Source organism: Gymnoscopelus braueri, assembly GCF_963280865.1.
Source record: "Gymnoscopelus braueri genome assembly, chromosome: 14".
NCBI lineage: Eukaryota > Metazoa > Chordata > Actinopteri > Myctophiformes > Myctophidae > Gymnoscopelus > Gymnoscopelus braueri.
In genome coordinates, this window is record NC_137619.1 from 36906285 (window position 1) to 36928921 (window position 22637).

General features: G+C 43.2%; 1 protein-coding gene across 1 annotated transcript in view; it reads left to right on the plus strand.

The window, feature by feature from the left end:
• The window catches only part of cdh23 (cadherin-related 23), a 317500-nt gene that overhangs the window by 160189 nt on the left and 134674 nt on the right, over positions 1–22637 (plus strand). The window contains exons 11-13 of the mRNA XM_080448675.1: positions 2075–2263; positions 11603–11752; positions 12902–13060. Coding sequence (XP_080304801.1) covers positions 2075–2263; positions 11603–11752; positions 12902–13060 — 498 coding nt within the window. The remainder of the gene's footprint in view (positions 1–2074; positions 2264–11602; positions 11753–12901; positions 13061–22637) is intronic.

Sequence of the window (22637 nt, forward strand, 5' to 3'; positions counted from 1 at the left end):
TGTTCGTTTAACCCATTGTGACCGGGAACACATCTGTGTGTCATTTTTAGATTCTTTTGGCTATTAAAAAATAGCAGATATACAAGCTCATAGCGCGGCACTCGGTGCCGCGCTTTGTAACCGGCTGACCCATAAGGGTCCATTAAGGTTACATTTGTACACTCTCTGAGTTACAAGTAGATAAATTAACGCTTCTCATTCTACAGTCAACCCACCTGGTCCCCTCATCTCCTCTGTCTCTGCCATTTATACTCTTATAACGTTGCACCTCAAAGTGTGTGAGACGGTGCATGGAATGGATTTGAAGCGACAGCAGAAGTTGAAGGATTTCTGATCAAAGGCCTAGCTTTTTGCAGGATCCATGCAGTACCTTCCTTTTTGTGAATTTTGATGGGCCGTCCTGACAAAGCGTTTTGACATGTATCGCGGAAGAAATGGTCCTCAAGAACCTCACCGGCCGTCACAAAAAGCAGTTACGTATTGTCTGTAAAAAAAAGTACGAGACAGTACTATTATGTTGCTGACTTTTATTTATTGTCTCCGCCAGGCCGAAAGGCATGGCGAGAGAGTATGTTTTGCACCCTGTCCGTCCGTGTGTCCGTCCGTGTGTCCATCTGTCTTTGAGCAGCTAATCTCTGGCACCGTCTGCACACACACTCCCTGGATGCCAATTCAGAACCTCTGGCCCGAATTTTTCAGATTGGCCTGTTATAGCGCCACCAGGAGGCCGATTTGTGCAAAACCCATTTTTTGATACGACTCCTACAGATTTTGTCCAAACATCACACAAATCGGTACACAGTATCTCTAGTCATGTGATCAACACGGATGTGTCCGATTTCCCATATTCTATCCTGATTGCCTAAGATTGCCTTCCAAAGTTTGCAGGATTGGTTCATTTTCAACAAAATACCTCACATCATGGACGCAGCATGCAATTTCAGTGACATTTTGCACACATATTCCCACTAGGCCGAGGAATAAGTGCCACCCTTTTCACATTGGCCTGTTATAGCGCCACCAGGAGGCCACAATAACCTACCTGACCTGGCGGAGACCTGTGCTCCGAGGAGCACTTTTTCTAGTTTAAAATGTATTTGAAATACTCAAATATATACTATTATATACTATCACTGCACCTTCAGGTTTAATATAAAAAGGATTCAGGGTGGGGAGAAAAAAAAGTCTCATCCCTAGTCTATCTTCTTAATTGAAATCAATGATTACAAAGAAGTGAAATAAGCAAAAGTGCTGAAACGAAAAAAGAAAAAGAAAAAACTCCCCCAAAAATGTATTTATAAGATATGGATTTTTTTTCTTTCCCCCCTTCTCTCTGCTTGCGCTACTCTTAGATGGCGCAGCTATTGATTGTGGATTGCCATAGTAATACAACTAATTTCTCAACTTCAGCCAGTTTAGATAGCATTGAGCATAGAGGTGGAGGTCAAATGATTCAGTGGTGGGGGGGGACAAGAGAGGCTAAACTACCCCGATTACCCAACGGACCACCGTGTTGTTCCAGACTCGGCCTCCTATTGCCTGTGTGTGACGTCGCTCCATCAATAAACGCCCAGAGCTCTCCGTTCCCGTCTTTCTCCAAATCTCCCCCCTTTTCTCCCTTAATTTTTTCCAGAGGCCTTCACATCACTGGACGCTGGCACACACAGAAAGAGAAGGAGAGAGTAATTGGGTCTTCTCAATGGGACTCCTTTCTCTTATAACTCATTGCTCGAGTGTGTGTGTGTGTGTGTGTGTGTGTGTGTGTGTGTGTGTGTGTGTGTGTGTGTGTGAGCGCGTGCGTGCGCACTTGGCCCTCTGTTGGCCTCACTTTGTGCCTATTTCTATGATTGCTTTGTGTCTGTCCATCTTTTGATCCAATAAATGAACAGCTGTAAATACCGACCTGAGATTGCGCGCTGACCGGCCTCATACTAAATGACATTTTCAGTGCAATGAAATGCGTCTCACATCTTTCTCTTTTTCTGCCACTCCCTTTCTCTGCTCTCTCTCTCTCTCTCTCTCTCTCTCTCTCTCTCTCTCTCTCTCTCTCTCTCTCTCTCTCTCTCTCTCTCAGGGAACAGAGCTGAATGATGACCGCTCTCCGTCAGAGGCCACGGTCATAACCACCTTCACCATCCTGCTGATTGACCAGAACGACAACGCCCCCAAATTCAACAGCTCCGAGTACCGGGTCCGAATCACCGAGCTGGCCCAAGTGGGCTTCGCCCTGCCTCTCTTCATCCAGGCCGAGGACAAGGATGAGGTGGGTCACAGATGATGCAGCCATCTTGAAAAGGAAGGCATGAACTGGTCACCAAGACCCTCTAAGTCTCAGCCAGGCTCTTACCTGTATAAAGACAGACTAGGGACTGGTTGGAGGTACTACATGAATAAAGATTTTTCACTTTCCCAAAATTAAGTATCAGGACTATGTCTTATACAGCAGTGGTTCTCAAACTTTCTCATGTCAAGGACCCCCACATTTACACATAATAGCCTGCGGACCGCCATTTGAAAAGATATGTCAGGGACCCCCATGTAAGAGAAGATTTTTAATTAGTTATTCTCAAACATTTTAATTTCAAGGACCCCCAGTTTGAAATGCATTTGGCCACGGAACCCCATTTGATACCATTTATCTCTGGGACCCACAAACTACACTGTAGTATCATCAGTGTTCATTTGTAACTCAGAGTGTACAAATCGGGTCCATTTGGTTCCATTTGTACACTCAGACCCATGGTTCCTAACTATACATTTGGCTGGGAACCCCCTGGAACCCCTTCAAGGACCCCTGGGGGTCCCCAGACCCCACTTTGAGAACCTATTTTGGAAGAATCTGCTTTGCATCTGTTTATGTGCTTAAAGTGTGATTCTGAGACCTGTTTTGCTACACAATGAGACCTGCTCATTCATGGAGCACAGATAAGCATACAGATGGAGTTGATTGATTTGGTCAATGTCAATTACTTCTCACCCATAATACCATATACAACCAGGGTTCTATCAAAGTTCAACATCTTCAGTAACAAGTTGTGCACAAATCTTGATACAATGACTGATGGTTAGACTAATACATTGATTGCATTATTATTGTGTGTGTGTGTGTGTGTGTGTGTGTGTGTGCGTGTGCGTGCGTGCGTGCGTGCGTGTGTGCGTGCGTGCGTGCGTGCGTGCGTGCGTGCGTGCGTGCGTGCGTGCGTGCGTGCGTGCGTGCGTGTGTGTGTGTGTGTGTGTGTGTGTGTGTGTGTGCGCATGCGTGGATAGGCAGCCCGGTTCAACAATTTCCCATCATGCATTTGCCAGTATACCTATTACCTGAACCAAACTAATTTACTGCAGACATACAGTATACTCTACGTGCACGCATAGACATACATATACGGAAGGTGATAAGTCTACACACACACACACACACACACACACACACACACACACACACACACACACACTTAAACTGAGTTCATACAGACGATCACACTTGCTCTCTCACTCGCCTGCCCTCTCTCTCGCTCTCTCTCTCTCGCTCTCTCTCTCTCCCTCTCTCCCTTAGACATGTGCACATGCTCGCTCGGTCGCTCATGTGACCAGCACACATTCAGCTCTACTACAATTTAATTTGCTCTGGAAGAGATGGGGTAGAGCATCAAATTATACCTAACGAGGAAAATCAATCACCTGGGATGGAGATAAGCCGAAAGCTAGTCAACTCTGATTGATTCACCCACGGCAGAACGCTGGGGTGGAATTTGACAGATAACTGCAAGTCAAGTGGATCGGGAGAAAAAGATGCAGCGAGGGAGAGGAAGTGGGAGAGGAGAGGAAATTACACAGTAAAATCCTCAGTTTTCATTTGTCCATTTGTAACTCTTGAGACGTACAAATGTGACCTAATGGACCCGTAATTTGGTTACAGTTGTACACTCTCAGAGTTAATTGAACACTCAGTGGTGGAAAAAGTACTCAAATGTTTTACTTAAGTAAAAGTATCGATACTGCAATGTAGAAGTACTCTGTTGCAAGTAAAAGTCCGGGAAAAAAAATTACTTGAGTAAAATTAAAAAAGTATTGGTATCAAAATGTACTTAAAGTACCAAAAGTAAAAGAACTAAAATGTTTGAAAATAGCAGATCTACAAGCTCACAACACGTCGCGACGCGTTCTGAGCTTGTAGATCGGCTATTTTCAAATAGCCTAGGTATAAAATAAGGCTAAAGTGGTTAATGTATGTTTTATAATGTAATCATTTATATCTGCAAAGTAACTGGTAACTGAAGTTTTCAAATAATTGTAGTGGAGTAAAAGTACAATATTTGCCGCCGAGATGTAGTGGAGTAGAAGTAAAAGTATAGACAATTGGAAATACTCCAGTAAAGTAAAAGTACCTAAAAATTGTACTCAAGTACAGTACTAGAGTAAATGTACTTCGTTACTTTCCACCTCTGTGAACACTGAGGGTTTTACTGTGTTATAGCATAATAACTAATAAGTCAGAAGTGGTAGGCTACTGTAGTGACTGTTAGGGTTGACGGAGACAGAGAGAGAGACAGCATGCACGAGAGACAGTAACTCACCGAGAGAGAGCGAGAGACAGTAACTCACCAAGAGAGAGAGAGACTATGCATGAGACAAAGAAACGTGTGGAGGAGAGAGAGAGAGAGAGAGAGAGAGAGAGAGAGAGAGAGAGAGAGAGAGAGAGAGAGAGAGAGAGAGAGAGAGAGAGAGAGAGAGAGAGAGAGAGAGAGAGAGAGAGAGAGAGAGAGAGAGAGAGAGAGAGAGAGAGAGAGAAAGTAGGCCTCTGTATGAGAGACAGAAAAACTTGCGGAGGAGAGAGTGCAGCATGGAGGGTTCTTTTTTGCAGCCGCTGTTGTTTATTCATGCCAGGGGAGTGTATTTGCTCCTGTCGGCATGGCGATGGTGAAGCGGGGAGAGCAACCGTGTGCGCGTGTGCGTGTGTGTGTGTGTGTGTGAGAGAGAGTGTGTGTGTGTGTGTGTGTGTGAGTGAGCATTGCTGCACGGTGGCAACGTGCACTGGTGGGGATCGACCCGTACACCTGGCGTGTGATAAGAGAGGCTACTAGCACCCCTCCTTATTCCACCTCCTGCTCCCCCCGCCTGTGTTTATCTGGGTTTGCATTTTTGTGTGTATAATTATATTTGTGTGTGTGTGTGTGTGTGTGTGTGTGTGTGTGTGTGTGTGTGTGTGTGTGTGTGTGTGTGTGTGTGTGTGTGTGTGTGTGTGTGTGTGTGTGTGTGTGTGTGTGTGTGTGTGTGTGTGTGTGTGAGAGAGAGAGAGTTTTGGCGTTGCAGTCAGTCTGAACTCCCTAACATCATGCCTGACTTTTCAGTGTCATGCACTGTGAAATCCTCTGTTTTAATTTAACTCTGAGAATGAGCAAATGGACCTGTATGGGTTTTTGCCGTGATTTTACAGTGTACTAACTGAAGGGAAACTATGTAAAACTAAATGGGATGCTGTAGAAAACAGCACACACACACGCGCACAGACACAGACACACGCACACACACACGCACACGCACACCAACACAAACAGACCTAAAAAAAAGCCTCAGTGCAATTACTAGCTACTAACAGGAAGAACTAATCTATTCAAAGCGAGTGCTTTTTCCCCCCCACGTTAGACTCCCACCAACTCAATCTGCTGCACTATGCTGCCTGTTAACCTTCTCACACAGGGAGACTCTGCATCTCCATTCACTGCTTTGTATGGGTGAGCTGAAGAGGCTCGTGGCAAGCTGCCGTATGGCTACAGTACAGAGGCTCATTTATACCAGTTATGAGCAGGGTCGCTCGCTGAAAATTGCAGATCTACAAGCTCACGGGTGTCGTGAACTTGTATATCTGATATTTCCGGCACACAGCACCAACTGTGCAACCAAGTATAACTCTTGACTTTTAGCCAGATCTGCAGTAGCAGCAACGCCTGCTCTCTGATCACCATCAGTACAACACACAGTACAGCCAGTGGTGGAAAAAGTATTCACATTTTTTACTAAAGTAAAAGTATCAATACTGCAATGTAGAAATTACAAGTAAACGTCCGGAAATCAAAATTTACTTGAGTAAAAGTGCAAAAGTATTGGTATCAAAATGTACTTAAAGTACCAAAAGTAGAAAGTACTCATTATGCAGGATGTCCCATTTCAAGTTTTTAAATGTATAAAAATCTTTTGAAAATAGCAGATCTACAAACTCACAATGCGTCGCATCGCGACGCATTGTGATCTTGTAGATCGGCTATTTTCAAATGGCCGAAATGTATATAGGGCTGAAGTGATTTATGTATGTTTTGTAATAATAATCAAAATCTACAAAGTAACTAGTAATTAAAGATTTCAAATAAATGTATTGGCATGAAAGCACAATATTTGCCTCTGAGATGTAGTGGAGTACAAGCAAAAGTATTGGAAATTGGAAATACTCAAGTAAAGTACAAATACCTTAAAATTGTACTTAAGTGCAATACTTGAGTAAATGTACTTAGTTACTTTCCACCACTGAGTACAGCAGGGTCAGTGCAATGAAGCAGACTTTGCGCGGTCGAACCTGTGTAACTTGTGCACATACCGCACTGCCAAATCGTGTGTTGCACCTCGATGGATATTAATGTTAAACTTTATGACTGCATGCTGCATACACTTCACATCCAGGGAATACAATTGACACTTTGTTTGTTTTGTCTGTCTGTCGACAGTTTTCAATTGTTTTATATTTTTTCACGCTTTCAACCCATATGTCCATGCCTGCACACACGCCTACATGTTCACACTCCACTGACTCTTCGGTGCAATCTCGCTTTCTCCATGTGTGAGGGCAGTGGTTTAAAGTTACTAAGTACATTTACTCAAGTACTTTACTTACTGTAAGTAGAGGAATTCTTACTTACTGAAGTATTTCCCATTTTCAGTACTTTTACTTCTACATCTCAGAGGCAAATATTGCACTTTTACTCCACTACAATTATTTGAAAACTTTAGTTACTTTGTAGATATAAATTATTATATTATAAAACATACATAAACCACTTCAGCCTTATTTTATACCTCGGCTATTTGAAAATAGACGATCTGCAAGCTCTTAGATCTGCTCTTAGATCTGCTCTTAGATCTGCTCTTAGATCTGCTCTTAGATCTGCTCTTAGATCAAGCTTTTAGATCTGCTATTTTCAAACATTTCAGTACTTTTACTTTTGGTACTTGGTACTACATTTTGATACCAATACTTCTGTACTTTTACTCAAGTAAATCTAGAATTCCAGAATTTTACTTGTAACAGAGTACTTCTACATTGCAGTATTGATACTTTGACTTAAGTAAAACATTTGAGTACTTTTTCCACCACTGTGTGAGGGCTTGTTTCTTATGAGAGTGACTGCTTGGCTCGCAACTTTTTTTGGCCGTTGCAACCCGTCACACACAAAAAAAACGCCCTCTGACAGGCCGCTTTTACAGATGGCTTTCTAAAGGCTGAGGCAAATGGACGGGCAATTACGTTTATGGGCAGTTTGAGGTGACATCCCTGCATATTGAATGGTCTTTTAAATAGCAGCCATCAGCCACAATGTTTCTCCCAGAGATGAAAACAAGAACAAAATTACTTTTCATGTCATTAAACTGGAGGCAAAAATCATCTACGTCAGTAGTTTTCTTTATTTTTTTATTAAAAAAATATCCCACAATTTTGTAACCCTTTTTCACCCGGTGCCAATTATCTAAGTGATCCTGGGCGCTAAACTCCCCCCGCCAGCCTAGGGAGCCCAGAGCCAAGCTCATGCCTCCTACAATGCATGAGAGCCAACTGACCACCTTATCACCTGACAGGGGGGAGTTTCCCCGGTAGGACGTAGCACGTGGAAGGAACACGCTATTCCAACCAGTTCCTTTCCCCTCCATCAGCAGCCCCGGCTGGCATGGGGGAGGCGGTATAGCGACCAGGATTACTGCATGTTTTTGTGAGGGTATTAACTACCCTGGTAGACACGGGGAGAACATGCAAACTCCACACAGAGTAGGCCCTTTCGCCAACCCCACCTAGGGTATGGGCGACATCAGCAGTTTTCAACCCTTTTCTTATCAAGGTCCATTATTTATTCTGCATTTGAGCCGCGGACCACCATTTGATGAGATTTAGACTCTCAGACCCAAACCTTAGAATAGTTTGTATTATGCTGTGTTGATGTGGTACCATAGGAGAGATAACAGGCAAACATTGATCAAAATAACAATTATTAGACTTCTTGTAAATTAAGTAATGCAGATGTTTAACAACAATTGAACTCTTGAGAGAGTTACGGGTCCATTTGGTTTCATTTTACACTCTCAAGAGTTAAAGAACTATAAGGGTCCATTTTTTGGTCACCAACAACCATCATTTAGCTGGGGACCACCTGGAACCCCCTCAAGGACCACTGGTGGTCCCCGGACTGGTTCACAACCGCTGATCTACATTGTGTAAAGAAATATTTGTAGCACTGCTTTTGCGTGACATTTGTCATGCAACAAAGTATAAAATAGGGCATTATCAACCTCGGCTGGGTCACCTGGGTGAGGGTGTATGTTGCGAGACCCGAAACACCCATCGACCCCAGGCTACAACACTGATGATACGTCTCTTGTTTTTGTCGCATTACTAAGCCAATAATTTGATGACCAGTGGACCGGTATAGGCAGCGGTTCCGTTAGGAGACACAAAGGAGACTCTTTGTGTCTCCTACCGGAACTGCTGCCGATCATCAATTTATTGGCTTAGGAATGCGACAAAAACCCAAAAAATATCCACTAATTCAAGTCTCCATGGGGTGACTAATTGATAGAAAAAAGGCATTTTGGGTGTGAACTATGAATCCCTTTAATCTAAACACACCACACAGCTGCTGCCATAGACACAGTCGTCCCAGACCCACTGCATTGAAGTAGATAGTCATGGTTGTCATCGGGGATCTCATCATGTCCTCCTCAGCACACCATTAGTTCTCTATTGTGTCATTTTCATCTCGTGAACCACACGCTGTAATGATTAAGGTACACGGCATTAACTATGTCTCTATATCGGTAATCATCCCGTTAGGAGCATTACCTCTCCACGGGGGCAGAGCCTTGGGGATTTAACTCTGTTCTGCAACCCAAATGCCCCGATTACAATTTACATAACGTTAAGCAATAGAGGGCCGCTGCCTGTGAGCTTTTATGTGATTGCAGATAAAGAGAGAGGAACTCAGATGGGGAGACGAGATGAACCTGTTGTAGCGGCGGCGGAATAATCTGATAACAAAACTGCTGTTTTTGTTGAATCTAATCTCCTCTTATTCATTTAACCCATCCAATCCGGACACACACATCTGTGTCATTTTAAGATCTCTTTTGGGCTATAAAAAAATAGCAGATCTACAAGCTCATAGCGCGGCACCGAGTGCCGCGCTATGAGCTTGTAGATCTGCAATTTTTTTTTTTAAATCTTGAAAATGTTTGCAAATCTTTGAATGTATATATATTTTTAAAGCGAACATTTGTTACTGAAATCTTTGCTTCTGGGGGTCCCTGGAACAAAATATTTGACAAATAAAAAAAAAATATATTCAAAGATTTGCACACATTTTCATGATTTTTCAAAAAATAGCCAAAGACATCTTAAAATGACAGAGATGCGTTCCCGGTCTAAACGGATTAAGGTTGTTTGTTTGTTTGTTTTTGTTTGTCCCTCTTTTGCCTTGCTTTTCTTTTTTCCTCCCAAGGAGCAGCTCAGTCCAGGTTAAATGTTTATTGAACTCTGAAACAATTTCCTCTCTGCGGATCAATCGTCCCCGTCGTCGTCACGAGCCGTTTCGCCGGCAAATGGATTTGCGCAGGAATAGGAATAGGAGGCTTTATAATTGGCTGTGGGTGACGAGACAGAGCTCATTACGCAGCAAACGTTGGTCAGCAGTGACTATGTGGTTTGTGTGTGCGTGCGTGCGTACGTGCGTGTGTGTGTGTGTGTGAGAGAGTGCGCGCATTGACGCTGCAAGCTGTTGATTTCAAAAAGTCACACAGCCTGAAATCTAACCTCTTGCTCCAGATCTGAATGACGGCGGGAGAAAAGAGAGAGGAATAGGAAAATGATAGATTACAGGTGGAGGGGATAAGTGTCCATGCTGAGAGATAGAAGGTGAAGGATGAGGAGGAGGATAAATGCTGAGAGATGTAGAGATAATAGGAAAAGAAATGCTGGGCGGATGGGACCGATAAGAGGTGAATACTGTATGTGACTGGCATCGATCGTGCGGCTTCCCCCCCAAACATGCGCTTCCCTGCGAATCCTCACGCTCGTTGTCGGCGTCGGGATAAGAGGCCGTTCGCTATCAGGCTCGCCATCAACCACGGTTTGAAGGAAAACAGCCGTGTACAGTATGGATATGCGTGATCCTTTTTAGATACAGACCAGGCCATCCATGTATTGCAATACACAGGCTCACCAGGTGGTATTACAGAGCTGTTGGCTCCTGCAGTTGTTATCAGTGTGTTGATAGTAAGATGCAGACAAATCTGTGCAGTGTGTGAGGTTTGGATGGTACTTGAGGCTCGGAGGACTTACTTGATGACTTACTTACTTCCAGTGCATGTTACCTGAACAAAGAATGTATGTTAACCACTTGAAACCCTAGTATATACTTTATTGACCGGGGACCCCCAGGGGTCTGTACTTGGTCCCCTCCTTTTTTTCCCTCTACACCAAATCTCTTTGCTGGAAAGGGTAGAGAGGAGACCTTTCTTAATCCCATGGGGTCACGTTTGCAGTTTCAGCATCACCCAGCTGATGGCTGCTCATGTGGTCATGATGATCGCTGGGGGAAGGGGGGGGGGGGGGTGTTGCCCAGGGACACTCGGACACATAGACCAGGGTCGGGAGGCAAATTCTTGACCTCCTGCTTACCAGACGGCCTCTCTAACCACTGAGCTGTCAATGGCCACCCCATAAATAACTCATCTACACGGGGCGGCAGTGACTCAGGGGTAGAGTGGCCGGTAGAGCGGCCGGATGGGAACCGTGAGGCTCCCAGTTCGATCACGAGTTAGTGTCGAAGTGTTCTTGAGCAAAGACGCTGAACCCCTAATTGCTCCCGATGAGCAGGTTTGTGCCTTACATGGTTTCGTCTGCCATCGGTGTATGAATGTGTGTGTGAATAGTTGAATGTAATGCACAATCCACGTATGTAAAGCACTTTGGATAAAAGTGCTATATAAATGCACCATTTACAAGCTCACAGCGCGTTGTGACCCTGTAGATCTGCTATTTTTGCCAAAAATGTTCAGCTATTTTGCCATATGTTCGCCTATTATTATGACATGCCCAGTGCAGGGATGCTAGGGTTCACATGGTTAAATTTATGCTAGTGTAAATATTGACTGCAAAGTAGAACATATAAATTAACAAATAGACTTCATTCATCTCAAGTTCTTCTCTGGTACATTTGACACACAGGATCCATCATTAATAATCTGTATCAGTCACCGCCTAGGCTCACACTCACTTCCTTTCATGACTGACCCTCCTCTCTGCCATCACTCATCGCTGCCTTCTCTCCATGTTCTTCCCCCTGGGCAGGGAGTGAACAGCATGTTCCAGGTGTTTCTGACGGGGAACAACTCAGATCACTTCACCATCTCTCCCACGGCGGTGCAGGGCAGAGCTGACATACGGATGAGGGTGGCCGTGCCTCTGGACTTTGAGAACATCCGCACCTACAGCTTCTCTGTGAGTCTTACAGTATTCCCTGTTAACACCCTCCAGTATGTCACTTGCTTAGCTATGCATTAGAGTTAGAGTTAGAATTGTACAGTACCTTATATAAGAGTCACCACCACATTAATTATTACTGCACTTTTCAAATGAAAAACTATACTCTGCTATACTATGCTATACTGCTTTTTATGGACAGCCCTTAAGTGTGGTTGACATCTAAAAGAAGAGCGCTGTGAAGAGAGCAAGACCTTGATCCATGAGTGGACCTTGGCTGAACACTCACTGAGCTCCTAGCACCATGATGGAATGTGGCTTTAATATCTTTGCTGTCAGGCAGAAACCTTGCATCTCCTCGTATCTCCTCGTATCTCACAACGTCTCACGGTGCGAGGCGTTGTGAGCTTGTAGAACGGCTATTTTCCCCCCCCCAAAAAAAGGTTTTGAACAAAACATTTAAAAAGGTTTTGGACATATGAGGTTTTCGCCCGACACCGACAATATGTTTCTGTTGTTCTTCATTTGTTCAGACACACGGCTCAGACTCTCTTAATAAAGCTTGAATGTTGGAACGACTTAATTGGTATTTTCACCTCAATTCACCGCAAGTCATTTACAGAAGTAACATATGCTTTGCCCTGTGTGTAGTCTAAGATCTGCCAGACTGTGTCACATCTCACTTGTAAGCTGCAATTCATTACTCGGCATTTTAGCAGTATAAAACCATATAAATCTATTTACAGTATCTAAGCAGTAAGTACATTATCTGACAAGCAGTTCTCTTTCTATGAAAGTTGCATTGCATTAAAGGGATAGTTCACAAAAAAAAAATTCTAACGATTAGTCACCCCATGGAGACTTTTTCTGTTTTTGTCGCATTCCTAAGCCAATAATTTGATGACCAGCGGACCGGTAGGCAGTGGTTCCGGTAGGACACACAAAGGAGACGCTTTGTGTCTCCTACCGGGACCGTTGCCAGTCATAAAGTTATTGGCTTCAGAATGCGACAAAAACAAAACATATCCATGAATTCAAGTCTCCATGGGGTGACTAATCGATAAAAAACAAGTCATTTTGGGGGTGAACTATCCCTTTAATGACAGTTCTTATTTAAGTGCGTAGTGTGCCAAGCATACAGTACATTTGTATTGTTTTTCTCCCCAGCTCTATGCCAATGAATCCATGTCGGACCACGTTGGATTTGCTCGCATCTTCATCGACCTGATCAACGAGAACGATAACCGTCCCATATTCAGCAAGCCTCTGTACAACATCAGCCTTCCTGAGAACACCCCCCAGGGCACCTCACTCGTACGCATCCTGGTGAGTACACGTATATATACCTTCTGAACGCTGCAGACAGCCAGCAGGGCGATACATCATTCATAATTCAACAGCAAGAGGATGTGAAGAGATGACTATTGAGATATTTAAGATTCTAAAATGATATATTAATGATCCATAAAGAACTTAAACAAATACAGACTTTGCTTGATTCTAAGTAAGTATAGTCTTGGGAAGCAACGGATCCTGAGGCTCATAGGTCAGTCAGGAGCTTTATCTCCTGTTTTCCTAGTGTGAGGCATCTTGATGTAAAAGGACATGACGCTAGTATGTCACAGGGAATTATCCCCCAATCTAACCCTTGATACTGATTGCCAACTCCAAGCAGGGATTGGGTACCGTTTTTTATAGTCTTTGCATGGCCAGGAATTGAACCCTGACCTCCCAGTGTTCAGGGCAGACACTCTAACCACAAGACCACTTAGCTAAATTGCTTGATTGTACTTGTGACTTAACCTGACTTGACTTGAGACTTGATTTGCCCTGTTTGTATTGGGCCGTCCTTGAGACTTGAACCCTGCACAACACAGCAACATCTTCAGTATTATCTTTGTTTGTACAAATTGACCCGTAAGGATTTTGCTGTGTGTGAATGTGACTTACCTTTGACACAAGTAATGGGGTCTTGCTGTAAAAGAAAAACATCACATACTTTCCTATGGAATCATCTGTTATCATACCTGGATAATTGTCACGCTTGCATAGAGCTACTGTACCTTTTCAACCAAGGGAAAAAATCATTCATGTCATTCAAGGAAATACTGGAAGAAATATATTATAATATATAGAAATATATATATTTGATATTAATTTTACCAGACACAATAATAAAATAGCATTACTGCATCAAAAGTAATCATCAATCATACTGTAAAAACTGGTCAAACATTGGCCAAATTGTCAAATAGAGGCAAACATTGTGAAAATAGCCGATCTACAAGCTGAGCTTCTAGATCGGCTATTTTCACAATATTTATCTGTGGAATCAGGGTGGGGGGGGGTCCCCAGTTCAAATAATATGATTTATTGTGGGGGGTCGCAGCCTGAAAAGGTTGAGAACCACTGGACTAGATTAACACAATCAGAACCTCTCCAGCAGCCCCTAAAACTCGGCATTATTATTATTCATTACAATTCATTCCATTGACAGCACACCCCGCTCTCCACTAGACACAAGTGCTAATGCACACAGTGAAAATCAATAGTGTTTATAGACTGGTGTGCTCATGAAATGGAGATTGCAGGGCAATCTAATACCCGATAAGTCTGGCTGATACTGGCTCTGCGCCGGCGCGTATATACGGCGAGCCGTGCGGTCCTGATCGCCCCGGCTGTACACTAGGGAATGGGATGTGAAAAGAACGAGGTGATGAGGAGACATAGCAGGGGCGACAACATTGGTACACACTGTAACTGAGGCTCGTGGATGTTGTAGTCTTCTTGAACCCATTAACCTATTCAGTCCGGGAATGCATCTCTGTCATTTTAGATTTCTTTGGCTATTCAAAAATAGCAGATCTACAAGCTCCTAGCGCTCATCTGCTATTTTAAAAACATTTGAAAAGTTGTGCAAATATTTGAATATATATATTTTAATGCGAACATTTGTAAAATATTAAGCTCCAGGGACTCCCAGAAGCAAAGATTTGAAAAAATATGTATATCATATATTTATATATTCAAGATTTTTTAATTGCCAAAGTATAAAATATGGCTAAAATCTAGAATGAAACAGATGCTTTCCCGGTTTTAATGGGTTAGTGTAGAAATATTCCATGATAATACCCAGGGCCTGGGTATTTTGTTCCATTCTTCCATACATTTTTGCTCTTTATCCTTTGCCTTCTTACACCCCCCCTCTCTCTCTCTCTCTCTCTCTCTCTCTCTCTCTCTCTATATATATATATATATATATATATATATATATATATATATATATATATATATATTTCTTTGTCTGTATGTGTCTCTGATTTGTTTCTCTCTTGGCTGATGGGCAGTCAGACGCTGTGTGGATGCCAGACAACATGTTTGTGTCCATTGGGTTTTTTCAGTCATGCCGTAGATAGGATAGTCCTGCATCATGCACCTCACAGAAGGGGACGTTCGGTAGGCCAATCAGAGGCAGGTGGGGGCGGGTCTTTTCGTAAGAGGCAGCCACGCAGCAACTAGTCAGTTAGACGCACTGTGATTGGCCAGTAATCAACGCGCTGTGATTGGCCAGTAGTCACTTTGAGTGGCAGCTTGCCTTCTATGGCGGCCGCCAGAGCCTTGTATTGCGATACAGGTCGCTCCAATGAACTGCAGAGGCCAATGAGGTGTCTAGGTGTCTATATGTATGGGCTTTATGATAGGGAGTGGACTCAAAATGTCTCTGTCGCTCTAACACTTAATTTATACTGTGTGTATGTACAGTATGTGCATGTTTGTGTATGTATGTCTGTCTGTGTGTGTCTGTACTTCCATGTACTGTACTTGTTTGTTTACATATGCATGCACGCACATAGTCATTAATTTATCGCTTCTATTGTTTAAATCACTTTTTATCTACTGTAGCCACTAGCCAGTGATACACTAGTGCTTGTAAATTTGCCAGACTATTGTTCTCTGCTTCATTAACTGTACATGTGGTATAAAATGGGATGATGGCATTTCCTCCCGTATGCACACAATAAGTCATATTTTATACTAGCATCAGATGCATCCCCCTTCAGTATACATTTAATGGTTAGTTGAGTTAATGTTAAATGGGGTTCTGTGCTGTTTAGTCCTGTACTGTAGGAGCATCTTGTTCATACAGTACGGGTGCCAATCTCAGAGAGATAAAATAACAATTAACGGTCAACCATGCCCCAGGATAAGTTTGATCTGATCGTATGAAATATATTATTTATTAGGTAGAGGTGGTATTATTGATATGCGGATTTCATGAAGCCGCTATTAAATATTACTCTGAAGCTGTGTCATACCAGCTACTGTACCATACTGTACCGGAGGTACTAAATGTGATTTGATTAGCTATAGATATTATGCTCTGCTTTCCACTACAGAGCAAAACGTTTTCATTTAACTCTGAGAGTAAATGAATTGTTGGAGAAGAGACATTGTAGCCATGGCCTCTTTTTCTCTCTTTTATTCATTTGAATTGGTAAACTTTACCCATTTACCAGTTATATCCATACATTATAGAGTATGAAGTTTGGAATCTTGTTAAAGTTGGCTAGTAAAACGACCATTTATTTGTATTGTGTTGATGGACTGAGGGCCGTACAACATGAGCAGCAGTCTGTACGGCTGTGCTCAGCCACACAGTGAACTTGTGCAGCAGATGGTCAGCCAAATGATGTTTCAGCACCAGGAAACCGGACAGCACCTCCGATGACCTCAGCTCTCAAGGTGGCCCCGACCAGAACTCTGCGGTAGAGCTCTTCACGGTGCCCCCCCGATTCCGAAAATACCCGACAGTACCCGAGACCCGCACGGGTTGGATCCGTGTTTTATCATAATCACTCTGTACCGGGTCGGAATCGGCGCCATTACCTCGGAACTCGGGTCTGTCCATCATTATGTGTAATACCCGAGTGGATCCTAGAAGACCCGTAGTATGCCTACTGTGTGTGTTTGCGCGGCTGCACTAATCAGGAGAGAAACGCAATGAAGTGCTACTTGTGTGAGATGTTTAAGACAGACCTAGAATCAGGTTAGTGCAGCAGCGACATGAATGGCTGTGCATCTTGTGTGATGATTATGCTGGTTTAGGATCCAATTGCTGCAGCGCAAAAAAAAATATTGGTGGTGCGCAATACACCACCAATCATACACCAGTGTGCAAATCATGGATTCCTCTGACAAGGTGAAAGCAAAGCTTTGATCATAAAATAGGTCAATAGGTCTGCTATTATTTCATAAAGTCCGCATTTATTTAAGAAGAAAACCTTTTGTCACGCATGTTAAATTAATACCTCTGCGCATATTTATTTATTTATTTTGTAGTTTCATATGCGCTTTTTTGAAGGGGTGTCTGCAGGGCCGGGTCTGTAAAATCGGGTTTCGGAATGTCACCGGTCCAATTACGTCCGGGTCACTGCAGTACACCTAGAACACACTGCAGTACACCTAGAACACACTGCAGTACACCTAGAACACACTGCAGTACACCTAGAACACACTGCAGTACACCTAGAACACACTGCAGTACACCTAGAAAACACTGCACTACACCTAGAACTCACTGCACTACACCTAGAACACACTGCACTACACCTAGAACACACTGCAGTACAACTAGACACACTGCAGTACACCTAGAACTCACTGCAGTACACCTAGAACACACTGCAGTACACCTAGAACACACTGCAGTACACCTAGAACACACTGCAGTACACCTAGAACACACTGCAGTACACCTAGAACACACTGCAGTACACCTAGAACTCACTGCACTACACCTAGAACACACTGCACTACACCTAGAACTCACTGCACTACACCTAGAACACACTGCAGTACAACTAGACACACTGCAGTACACCTAGAACTCACTGCAGTACACCTAGAACACACTGCAGTACACCTAGAACACACTGCAGTACACCTAGAACACACTGCAGTACACCTAGAACACACTGCACTACACCTAGAACACACTGCAGTACACCTAGAACACACTGCAGTACACCTAGAACACACTGCACTACACCTAGAACACACTGCACTACACCTAGAACACACTGCACTACACCTAGAACACACTGCAGTACACCTAGAACAATGACACACAATGATACGCACTGCTGAACACATGCACACACGTGCATGTGCAGACAGAGCTGGGATTGGGAAGCACTTTTGAATATAGACTTTTCCAATTGCTTCTTAACACATTCCATGCCAGACGTTAATCTCATAATGTACTCACCAGTGCCAACGTGTTATTGTTGTTTTGTTTTGTTTTTCACGTCGCCATAGACCTTGTTAAAATCCTTAAGATTGAGCTGTGCACTGTTTGTAAACATCGCGGACATCTCACTGAATCTACCAGTGAAGACCACGTGTCAAACGGTGCCTCCATGTTGTAGTTAGAACGGTTTATGTTAAACAGTGATATGCGAGGAGAAAAAACTACAAGGAGAAAATGGAGTTTCAGTTTCGTCATTAGAACGAGGGCCGACGGGATCGGCAAAACCGGATCCCAAATAATTCCGTTTCCGGTGGTCAAACCGGAAACGGAAGTAGATCAAAAATTTCCGAAAGTGCAGTTTTGGTGAAATCTCTACGCGATTGGCACGTGGCGGCTTTAAATAGGTTCACGTAGATCTACGCGATTGGCACTCAATGTGTTAAGTGGCATAAAAGTCCTTTTTAACCATTACGCTTTCCTTCATCCGCTTCTCTTATTCATGACCTTGAAGTGCATTGAATCAATTAGTAGTAGGTAGTAAAGGTTTTCACACTAGATTTGTTTGTTGGCTGGTCCATGTGGTTCTTGGGAGCAGCAGGTGTTCCTAATGTTGTCCACTCGGCATGGACAGCATGGATCATCGTCCAGCTGGTACTATGCATCTGAAGCTGCTCATAGTTTGTCTTTCACGGCACAGAAGTTATTGGCAAGATGATATGACTTGTGTTGTATAATTGCATTCATACATTTAGTTATGAATAAGTTATGAATATTAAGTGGGAAATTAAATTCCAGAGCTACCCAAACATTTCTGTTCTGCTCCTCAGTGGCTCACCTGCCACTGAGCAAAAATCGGCCTCCTGGTGGCGCTGTTAACTCTGAGAGTAAATGAATTGTTGGAGAAGAGACATTGAAGCCATGGCCTCTTTTTCTCTCTTTTATTAATTTGAATTGGTAAACTTTACCCATTTACCAGTTATATCCATACATTATAGAGTATGAAGTTTGGAATCTTGAGAATAGGGCGATGTTAAAAGGGTGGCATTTGTTCCTCAACGTAGTGTGAATGTGCGTGCAAAGTGTCAGCGCAATCGTTCATGATTTGCGTCATTTTGTTCAAAACGGGCCACTCCTCCAAACTTTATCAATCTTAGCCAATCAGGATGGAATATGACAAATCTAACAGATCCGTCTTGATCACATGACTATAGAGATCATGTGTACTGATGTGCTGAGGAGCAATATATATATATTTTTTTACATAAGTCGGTCGCCTGGTGGCGCTATAAATGGCAGATGTGAAAAATGCAGGGCAAAGGTTTTTCCATGGCCTCTATGGAGTGCGCATACACAGTTTTACACAGATCGTGCAGTTATAGGTAAAAACAAGTACATTTTGCCACTGAGCTGGTTATGGGTCTGGAAGCACACACATAAAGTTGCAGCAAATCACATGCGCACTCCCTCCAAAGTCTCGTTTGAGCACAAGGGTAGCAGAGTAGCCCAGCCAGAAGCCCAGAAACGTAATATTGGAATCTAGGTAATTACACCGGTGCCGGCAGGCAAATATAGCACAGTAGCTAAGCCTGAAGACCAGAAGGCTATGTCTACCTTGAACAGAGGGGATTCCCCTTTGGTTTGCCCTGCAAGAGACCCAAGTCCAAATGCGGGTGGTTACAAAAGCTCAGCTCTTGCGATGACACAATAGCAAAACAAATATGGACGAAAGAAAGGTAATTTGGTGCAAATTCTGGATTGGCGAGATTGTGCGACTGCTTTTTACTTTTAAACTATTGACGTTCGCTGTCATGATTCCAGTCGTGTTTGATGCTGAGTGTAATCAGCAGCAATACATTAGAATGTGTAGTGGCCAAAAACAAATTACCGTAACTATCCTAAAACGGGGGCAAGAAGAATTGGGCTGTGCAACCCGTAAATTACCGCAATGATCCAAAAATAATAATAATAATAATAGTTGTGTTGTTGCCCAAATCGCTACCAAATTGGGCTTGGAACATTAATAATGTTTTGAAAGTTAATAATGTTTCCTCTGCTTTAAGCTGACTGAGAAGATTTTTCAGTATTGTATGTTAATTAGTTGAACTAGCCCATACCCGGTCGGCCCAAGACACCAAGACACCAAGACGGACAGACAGAGGTTACTCCAATTATATAGTAGGATAGAGCGGTCTATATGTAAAGGAGGTGGAGCTAGGGGGATGAAATTCTTTATATGTATGCTAATTGAAATTATGCATGCTTCGTTACGGCGTTCTTCCCGGCAGTTTTAAAAAAGTGCCAAACAAGCACCTGGTAATGTAATTGAAATGCTTTGTTTGGTGTTTGGTATTTTGTAGTTTGGTCTAATCACAGCGTAGTATGTACATACCTTAGTCAATGCATTAGTCTGTGCCTGCTCCTGCATTCCCCAGTGGACTCACTGGCTCAACATACACACACACACATTCGCCCTCACACACACACACACACACACACACACGGTCAGACAGACCGACAGACGTATACACTGTTTAATATTTATGGGCTGCAGCATTACTTATCATTATAAATATTTATTGTGATTTACTTCGTGTCCCGGTCCTTCTCTCTCTCAATCTCTCTTTCTCTGTCTGTCTGGGAGCCCTGGAGACTTTAGACACCAGCAGCTGCTCATATCAGTACAATCGCTTTCTGTTTTTCCCTCTCCTTGGGTTTTCAGAGTGTTTGCCTTCATTTCTTATTTATTGCCTCCCTCTAAATTGTGTTTATTTTTTTTCAGTTTTCAGTTTCTCCTCCTCCTTTTACCATTACATCGCTAATGGTTTTCAGGTGTTGCATTGTTCTCTCTGTTTGTCTGTGTGTCTGTCTGTCTGTCTGTCTGTCTGTCTGTCTGTCTGTCTGACTGACTGACTGACTGACTGACTGTCTCTCTCTCTCCCTCTGTTCCTTTCTCTCTCTCTCTTTCCATTTATATCTATCTGTGGCGTGCGTGCGTGCTTGTGTTCGGTGAAGCAAGGAAGTGCACACACTACTGAACGGACATTTAGAAATACTTTTCCCTTCCTGTGTTCAAGCCTTCAGTCCTTGTGTTATGACTTTTGTGGGAGTGGAGTCGACACAGCTCCAGTTATATGCCCTCCATTCCAGACACTACAGTACTACAGTACCTACATGCATACATACATGCACACATACACACATACACACATACACACATACATACATACATACATACATACGTACGTACGTACATACATACTGTATATTCATACGTATAGCCTACATTCTGGGCGCACGCATTGGCAAGGACTGGAGGGAGTGCGGTGCCCGCTGCAGAGTTGTTCGGACATTTCGTTGTCCAGAACCGCAGATCCAACCAATAGGGCCATATATGGGCATGCCAATATACAGGGTATGGGCATATACTAATAACATCAGGGATCTTCATATATGGGCATATAAGGGATACAGGTAGACAGACAGATACAGAGATCTCCGTATATGGGCACAAAAGGGACACAGAGAGACAGGTACAACGGGTAATCTGACAAAGCCCCTGACACTATGACTCAGACATATCGGTCCGATTGGCATAACGTAGGTGGGAGGGCCGTGTAAACTCAGACTTAACCGTATCTATAAGGAGTTCCCAATGCAGCTATGCCCAAATATGGAGTGTATTGTGTCGGATCGGTGATGCAATGTAGGGGTTAGGGCCGCATAGCGGTCCAAACCTCTAGTAAATACAGTACAATACATACTTTACTTGCATACATCTACATACAAGCGGTACATACATACAGTGCATACACACTGTACATACATACACACTGTACATACCTGTACATTCTAACATACATACAAACAAACAATCTTTTGGGATTGGGAGTATTAATTTAACCCGTAGAGAGTAACAATGGACTTCAATTACACTCAGAGTTAGCAGTCTTGTTTGTACTGTGTACTGTTACATGGACATGTACAGTACATATAATTTAGTTCATATATCCATAAGTCTCAGCTTGTGTGACCACAGCCAGACAGAAAAGTAGGGCAGGTGATCTACAGGAAGCTTTTGTTTTACTACTACCTTGTTCTGGCCATGTGTTTTATGCGCTCTATGCAGATGCTGTGCGTTTTGAGGGCCAGGGCACAATGATAAATGCCTCCGGTGGAGGGTTATAAATTACCCAGCGGAGGATGTCGCGCCGCTGCCGCGGTTTGCAGTAGACGGGGCCTTTTATAGTGGGTAATAGTCACAACAGTAATTATAATTCATTATTGTAATAAAGGCCCGGCTTCTCCTCTGCCAGCAGCAGCCTGCATGGAAGTCACAGTTAACCCATTAAGACCCGGGAACGCATCTGTGTCATTTTTTAGATGTCTTTGGCTATTCAAAAATAGCAGATATACAAGTTCATAGCGCGGCACCGAGTGCCGCGCTATGAGCTTGTAGATCTGCTATTTTTGAAATACCATGATTTTTTTTTTGCAAATATGTATTTTTTAAAGCGACTCAAATCTTTGATTCTGGGGGTTCTACAAAATTCGAAATCCTAACAGTTTTGTCAAGGACCCCCAAAATGGTATGTTTTTGGCCTCAGACCCCCATCTCAAAATATGTTGTTCCAGGGACCCGCCAGAAGCAAAGAT